This window comes from Limulus polyphemus, unplaced genomic scaffold (genome assembly GCF_000517525.1).
Source record: "Limulus polyphemus unplaced genomic scaffold, Limulus_polyphemus-2.1.2 Scaffold8894, whole genome shotgun sequence".
Lineage (NCBI taxonomy): Eukaryota > Metazoa > Arthropoda > Merostomata > Xiphosura > Limulidae > Limulus > Limulus polyphemus.
In genome coordinates, this window is record NW_013674504.1 from 19,164 (window position 1) to 27,773 (window position 8,610).

Below are 8,610 nucleotides of genomic sequence, written 5' to 3' on the forward strand. Positions count from 1 at the left end.
CAAAGCAAACTCGACTTGAAGATAGGTAGAATATTAGATTTTTTTTATTTCAAGGATAGGAAACTAGTAATCACCGAGAACTTAATCTGATTCAACTAAGACTAGAGTTAATATTTGTCACTAATGTATTACAAACAACAGTATTAACAAAGTTGGTTTTATTTATTACAGACTCAGACACTTGCTGATGAAAAACTTGCTCGAGTTAGAAACCCGCGATCTCGATAGACTGACTGAGAATGCAGGCAAGGACTTTTGAATAGTGTGTGTGGAGGTTTAGGTTTTGATTTCAGAGGAGAGCCGTGAACTTTGTTCTTACCTGTTTTAACCTTTCAATTTGTTGCCTGAACTTCACAACATCTTCCTTGATCTCTAGGTGTTCCTGTTGGAGACTGTATAGTCTAGAACGAAATAATAGCAGGGAATTAAATTAAAACTTGGTTTTCTCAAACTTCATCTTAATATATATATATATATAGTCAAGTTTGAAAGTTACACTGAGGGATACACTTCTGCTTGAATAGTGAAAGTGGGTTTTCTCGGGGTGCTCCTGTTTTGCCCACAACAAAATCCAGGCACTGAATTTTTAGATCCCCTGCCACCCTGAAGGACCATAAGTCCGACAATGGCCGTTGGGTAGTTGAGAAGAGATACAGTGATACCACCAACAACAACTTTGGAAATGCCGACTCATAAACTTCAAAGTATAGCCCCCTCACCCCCATCACGAGTGGGGTGAAGAGAAACTGATGCTTCTGAGTGCCCCCCCAAGTGATATTTTAGTTAATAATATAATCAAATATAAAAATAACACACTTAACTATAAAAAAAAACATCTGTCATCCAGAAATGTGTATAACTTTTCTCAAATAAACATTTTTTCCAGAAGTTTAAGTTTTTTACTTACCTACTGGAATAATATTCTGTTTCCATGGTTTTATCTCTCTCTAGTTTAGCCTGTAAAAAAACAAAACAAAAAACATTGAGAATCTGGAACAGTAAGAAAAGAATGAAACGGGTTGTATTACTAAAAAAAAAAAAAAAAAAAAATTAACCAATAAGTTTGTATCAGTTATGTTATTGGGATTGGTTGATAAATACACCTTATATATTAAATGTTGGTATTTGATGGATTCTTTAAGTATTAGCTAACATTTAACAGTGTGAAAATCTCACCATGTTTTCTCTCAGATGCCTTTCTTCTTCTTTGATTCTTTCCTCGGACCTAATTTCCAGTTCTCTGATATTTTCTTCTAAAGAATGGATTCTGGAAGAATGGAGAGAACAAATAAAGCCTCCCGTGAACTAGCTTATTAAACAAAACTGGTCTAAGATATGGTAGAGTTTAGGGAAGGGATTAACGAATACTTGGGGAGTCAGGGCTGGATGTAAGCATATGGAATGGACCGAGAGGCTAAGGATCCCTTTGTTGTCTCTCAAATGTTATGATATGCCAACCAGGTGTTTGTTTGTTTGAAGTTATGCACAAAGCTACACAATGGGCTATCTGTGCTCTAGCCACCATGGGTATCGAAACCCGGTTTCTAGCGTTGTAAGTTCGCAGACATATCGCTGTGCCACTGGGGGTCGCCAACCAGGTGATTCGGGTAACAAGGAATTGTCCTCAGCGAGTTTATCCAGAGTTTCAATAGAGTTAAAACTGATGATTGGAGTCGAAACACGAACAAAAGCGAGTTTCATAATTCCCAGAACTGAACAACCAAATGTAAGGTTTCTAACTACAAAACATTCAATCTACTCCTGTCTCACGTAAAAGGGTTAAAATTACCAGTCTTTGTTCTGACATTAAATGTGTTTGTTTTGAATTTCGCGCAAAGCTACACGAGGGCTATCTGCGCTAGCCATCCCTAATTTATCAGTATAAGACTAGAGGGAAGGCAGCTAGTCATTACCACCCACCGCCAACTCTTGGGCTACTCTTTTACCAACAAATAGTGGGATTGACCGTCACATTATAACGCCCCATGGCTGAAAGGGCGAGCATGTTTGGTGGAACGGGGATTCGAACCCACGACCCCTGACATTAAAGCTACAGTACACAACTCAAAATGTTTTTTTTAAGAGAATATGTGTATACATATTACTAACAACAACAAAAAAAAAGAATTATAATTAACAACTGTAATATTTGTGTTACAATTTACGTTTAACAACCGTCAAGATTAGATTATGCGTCTACTGTTGTTGTTTTGTAATCCAATAACTATTGTTTCCATTTTCTGAGAAGGGTATTAAAAACAAAATCAATTAGGATTACTCGTCCACGATCTCATTACTACGTCACAAACACGATCTCATTACTACGTCACAAACTGGTACTTAATAATTACATAAATACTTTGATTTCGCCGATTGGCGCACTTTAAAAAAAATCCATTTCCCTAAACCGGATTATACCAAAATAGTCTTGTAGTGCTAAAACTTCAGCATGCATCTAAACCAGTGGTTATCATGGTAACATCAGTATAAACACGAAACGTTAACAGGAAAAAATAGATTTAAAATGTCGAAATCAGCGTACTGTCACTAAGCGCAATGAAAAGGGCGCTGTTCCAAAAACAGGTGACTGCTAGTTAGGTAGAAATACATCTACGTCCTAACACTAACATTATACTGTTCAGACTTCACGGAAGGCTCCAGCTTCAGATTTGGTACGTCATGCTTGAGCCAACTACTGGAATGTCAGTCGATAAAATGTATGACAGAATTAGCAAGGTTAAATAAACTAATGCAGGAAAACACGAACTTCTAACAATCGTTCGAAGCTCTGGAAATAAATGGCAAAGTTCTTATATATATATTAATTAACGAAATATTTTTTATAATTAATTTCCATATTTCACTGGACATTTAATGAGTAATGAAATATTTACACTTAACTCAGATCGCTAGCAAACAAACTGGGACTAAGAGAGAGAAAAACACATTTCAATAAATTTTTCACAAATACCTGCCCCTAGGGGATTATAACGCTAAAAATCGGGTTTCCATAACCTCGATAGACAGAGCACGGATAGACCATTGTTTAAATTCGATGACGAGGAACCCACTTTGAGACTAATAATGGCTGGAGACGGCTTGAATGGGTAATGAAGAAAAACTTTAATATAACAGCAAATGTACAACGTTTCGACAAGGTTTTGTCATCATGCTGTTATATTAAAGTTTTTCTTCATTACCCATTTAAGCCGTCTCCAGCCATTATTAGACCATTGTTTAGCTCTGCGCTTAACAACAAGTAAACCAACGAACAGCTATGGCTGTTTGTATTAATTAACGAAACTATAGTTTCTAACATGCTCAATAGATGGGGCGAGCGTTTCCATAATTTTTACATGTACCAGTAACCGCAGAAAACTAAATCGAAAGAGTTTGTTTAACTCACATTAAGCTTCTTTTGTTAATTAAGACAGTAAAAATTTTCATGATACAATAAACACCATACTTCACTTTTCGCAACTAGAAAAGAAGGCGGGCGCTTAACAATGCTTTTATGCATAAAAACAAAAGTGTTACAGTTTAACGCCGAAAGATGGCGCAGCATTAAAAATCAATAGGCCTAAAATTTGTGATTTAAAATGCAGTTTTCGTGATCGTATTTTTTATCACAGTGTCTGTTGCTTTCAGTAAATATCTTAAAAGGAATTAGAAAACCATTTCCAAGAATAAAAGCTAGAGACGGAGACGGACAACTGTGTTACAAATATTATTAGGACAATTACTCAGTTTTAATGTACAGGTGCAGGTAAAGGATACAGTTTAAGACGCTGATGTAAACAGACACGATCGTGGGTCAAAACCGATACAGTTAAACCTATGGTTTGTTGGACATTGACTGACCTAACTATATGTGTTTGAATAATTTTTATGGTAAAATTTTATTTGAGTAGGTCCATATTTTAAACTTGATTCATGTGGAGGTTCTAATCAACATTCTGTCAACAATGTGGTATTATTAAACGTAGTCGACTTTCTGTCATCAACGTGGTGTTATTAAACGTAGTCAATATTTTGTCAACAGTGTAGTGTTATTAAATGTAGTCAACATTCAGTCAACAGTGTGGTGTTATTAAAACAGAGTCAACATTCAGTCAACAGTGAAGTGTTATTAAACAGAGTCAACATTCAGTCAACAGTGTGGTGTTATTAAACAGAGTCAACATTCAGTCAACATTGTAGTGTTATTAAACAGACAGTCAACATTCAGTCAACAGTGTGGTGTTATTAAACAGTCAACATTCAGTCAACAGTGTGGTGTTATTAAACAGTCAACATTCAGTCAACAGTGTGGTGTTATTAAACAGAGTCAACATTGTAGTGTTATTAAACGTAGTCAACATTCAGTCAACAGTGTGGTGTTATTAAACAGAGTCAACACTGTAGTGTTATTAAACGTAGTCAACATTCAGTCAACAGTGTGGTGTTATTAAACAGAGTCAACATTGTAGTGTTATTAAACGTAGTCAACATTCAGTCAACAGTGTGGTGTTATTAAACAGAGTCAACATTGTAGTGTTATTAAACGTAGTCAACATTCAGTCAACAGTGTGGTGTTATTAAACGTGAAAACTAACAATTGTTACCTGCAATCTCGTCTGAGAATAATATATCGATTTGTTTTTATTTCAATTTTTAAATGATCCCAGTCATAAATTCAAGTTGCCAGTAGATGGTGCTGTTCTGCAACACAACATCTATTTATTCCATTCTTTTCTTTTCTTTTTTTTTCTTGGGGTTCGTCTGCTAATTAAATCCCTGATTAACAATATCTGTGGGAAAATGACAAGGAATGGAGCGTGTTTTCTAGAATAATACCGATTTGGTCTACTGCGCATGACTAGAGAAAGACCAGGTAGTTTATACAACGTGCGCATGAGAACCGACGTTCAACGTTTCGCTGACGTGAACGTCATCCACAAATTGGATGGAAAATTCCAATAAAGCCACCTGTTTAAATTTCCTCTAAAAACAACAACTACAATCACGTTTTTTTTGGGGGGGGGCAGAACTAAAATATTATCTTGTACTGTCCAACATAACAAGCTATCACAACTGGATACATCTTTTCTAAACACGACGTGTTCCATTTAATTTTTGACTAATAAATATGTCACACCTGACATAGGCTTTAATGGTTCCAAAAGCTTTATTCGAGGCTTAGTTTAGTCTAGATACTACTCTCTAAGGGTTGTTGTATAAAGTTATTATTTCCACTTCTCAGTCCTGTACTTACGTGTCTTATCGATGCATAAGAAAAAAAGTTTTCTTTGCGTTTTTAGTTATTATCATTTTTAGCGCAAAAACTGCATAATGGGATGTTCGCGCCCTGTTTACCGCGAGATATCGAACCCCAGGTTTTAGCGTTGCAAGACTATACACCCTTACTGTTGACACACCGGGGAACGACAGGGGTTTCTTTGTTATTAAGTACAAAACTACGCAATGGGGTATGTGTACCGTGCTCACCGTGGGTATCGAAACCCGTTTTTTTAGCGTTATAAGCCCTCAGACTAAACGCGGAGTCACAAGGGGGCATTGTTTGTTTGGATATAAACTGAAAACAAATATCTAATATCTACAAGTCGCTTGCTGTGATCTTGTGATATCTCAAGATGTCTACATGATGACGTCTGCTTGTATACGTTTGTACTTACAAGCTGATATATCAGATTACATGGAGGCGTTAGAAATCAACGCAGCAAGTCTCCGATAGGCTTAACTCCTAGAATAAATCAGTTCATGTACAGACGAACAAACAAAATTATTTTACGTCACATATTTTTAACGTAAATAAATGACTCACCCCTCAATTTCAAATAGCCCAACTTATCAATGATGTTTGTATATATATATATATATGTATGTGGCGTAAGGGTTAATAGTTTGTCTTCTAGTAACTTCGTCTGTGAGGTCAACTAAAAAGTTCAAAGACCTTTGTGTTACACTAAATGAATGACCACTATTGTTTCATATGTTCCACAACAAAGTTTTTAATGTTGTGTGTTGTAAAGCACAAAGATGCACGATGGGCTATCTGTGCTCTACCCACCGCGGGTATTGAGACACAGAAAACTTCCTGCTGCACCACCAGGGGGAAACAGTATTGTTTGTTTTGAATTTCGCGCAAAGCTAAACGAGGGCTATCTGCGCTAGCCGTCCCTAATTTAGCAGTGTAAGACTAGAGGGAAGGCAGCTAGTCATCACCACCCACCGCCAACTCTTGGGCTACTCTTTTACCAAAGAATAGTGGGATTGACCGTCACATTATAACGCCCCCACGGGTGAAAATGGAGAGCATGTTTGGTGGGACGGGGGATTCGAACCCTGGAGGTCGCGGGGCGAGAGATTTCAGTCGGTCACCTCTTACCATGAATACAACGTAAAGGCTAAAAAATAAACAAAATGACAAACACGCAAAGTCGTTCATATTGATGGAAACACTGTCTATACAAGTCGTGAGAAACAATTATTGTTAACAAGGATATCAGATTATTAGGAGGGGAGAGATATCTTGACTGTATAACTTAATGTACAAGATAAACCAAGTCAGACTTACCTCTTTAAAAGGGAGGCATTCTCCTGTTTAACCTTCGTGTAGCGGTCATCGGTGGTACTCTGGTTCTCTGTCAGGGCAGTTACCTGTTGCTGTAACACCTGGACCTGTGGAAGGAACTCTTGTAGACTATTGTAACAAATGTTCAATGTCCTGACTGGTGCTCTGCTGTCAGGAAAATTCCTATCGTAATCGTTACATTACGACTCAGTAATGTGGTGTTATCAAACAGAGTTAACATTCAGTCAACAGTGTGGTGTTATTAAACAGTCAACATTTCAGTCAACAGTGTAGTGTTATTAAACAGAGTCAACATTCAGTCAACAGTGTAGTGTTATTAAACAGAGTCAACATTCAGTCAACAGTGTAGTGTTATTAAACAGAGTCAACATTCAGTCAACAGTGTAGTGTTATTAAAACATAGTCAACATTCAGTCAACAGTGTGGTGTTATTAAACGTAGTCAACATTCAGTCAACAGTGTGGTGTTATTAAACAGTCAACATGTCCTCGAATGCCAAAGGTGAATACAAATATACGTGTATATAGGACGATGAAGATATGGCCGAATAAAAGTAAGATTAAGCCTACTGGAGGCCCAGGGATCCCATCGATGGAATAATAGGCATTTTTTCCCCCCAAAATTGAAGGGAATTCTAAAGCCCTCGGGGATCCGGGGCTGTAGCCCCGTCAGCACTTGGATTAATTTGGTATATCGAAGTTATAATATCCTCGCCACTGAATGTGCAGAGAGGTTTCAGCAGAAGATCGCGGCTCGAACCTTGGACCTCCAGATCCACAACCCCGACAGGCTAACCTCTAAGTCACTCACGGCCCGTTTCCATGACCAATCGAACATTGTATACTAACCGGTTTTAAAAACGTGCTAGGAGAGGTATTAAGGTATCTTATTTTAGTTTAAATGTAACACGACAACAGTTAAGGAATAATGGTTAATGTAGCAACAGTTTATCTCAAATATCACACCAGTTCATGTTAAGGTCACGTGATACCAATTCACGTGATAACAGTCCACGTTAAGGTCACGTGATACCAGTTCATGTTAAGGTCACGTGATACCAATTCACGTTAAGTTCACGTGATACCAGTCCGTGTTAAGGTCACGTGATGCCAGTTCGGGTTAAGTTCACGTGATACCAGTTCATGTTAAGGTCACGTGATGTCAGTTTAGGTTAAGGTCACGTGATAACAGTCCGTGTTAAGGTCACGTGATGCCAGTTCAGGTTAAGGTCACGTAATAACAGTTCCTATGAAGAATTATGTGGTCCCCTGATGGGATAGCGGTAATTCTACGGACTCACAGTGCTAGAATCCGGGGTTCGATTCCCGCGATGGAAACTGGTAATATCTATTTGGTTCTGGTGTATCAAAGTACATTTTATAATGTATAAACTAAAGGTATGTTAGCCGTGGTGACAGTTACCTGGTTCTAAGTAAAAAACCCTTGGTAAGAGTATCTGTCATAGTTCATTAGATACCTTTTGGTTTAAGTCCATGACATCATCTTCCAAAGACATATCAGTATACATGTCTTCTGCGGAGTCGCAGCTGATGGAACTCCTCCTACTATTGGTATGACCGTTTGGAGCGCTCCCTCGGTAGAGTTGGCTAAATATAGTAATAAGGTGTTTTACATTTCTGGTTCCATTGTTGTCTTAAGATAAAATAAGCTGTAGATATATAATCAAATCATATTATGTATAGAAACTTACCGGAGTAAGGCGTTGTCTGTATAGCTGTATATATCTAATCAAATCATATTATGTATAGAAACTTACCGGAGTAAGGCGTTGTCTGTATAGCTGTACATATCTAATCAAATCATACTCTGTATAGAAACTTACCAGAGTAAGGCGTTGTCTGTATAGCTGTACATATCTAATCAAATCACACTCTGTATAGAAACTTACCGGAGTAAGGCGTTGTCTGTATAGCTGTACATATCTAATCAAATCACACTCTGTATAGAAACTTACCGGAGTAAGGCGTTGTCTATATAGCTGTACATATCTAATT

The 8,610-nt window shown here is 37.5% G+C and overlaps 1 protein-coding gene across 1 annotated transcript in view; it reads right to left on the minus strand.

Moving 5' to 3' along the window:
• LOC106475630 (rab11 family-interacting protein 4A-like) overlaps positions 1-8,385 on the minus strand; it is a 14,926-nt gene extending 6,541 nt beyond the window's left edge. The window contains exons 1-5 of the mRNA XM_013936309.2: positions 8,073-8,385; positions 6,578-6,681; positions 1,177-1,267; positions 908-957; positions 320-401 (exon numbers count right to left, since the gene is read on the minus strand). Coding sequence (XP_013791763.2) covers positions 320-401; positions 908-957; positions 1,177-1,267; positions 6,578-6,681; positions 8,073-8,123 — 378 coding nt within the window. The 5' untranslated portion in view covers positions 8,124-8,385. The remainder of the gene's footprint in view (positions 1-319; positions 402-907; positions 958-1,176; positions 1,268-6,577; positions 6,682-8,072) is intronic.
• Positions 8,386-8,610: the final 225 nt, after the last annotated feature.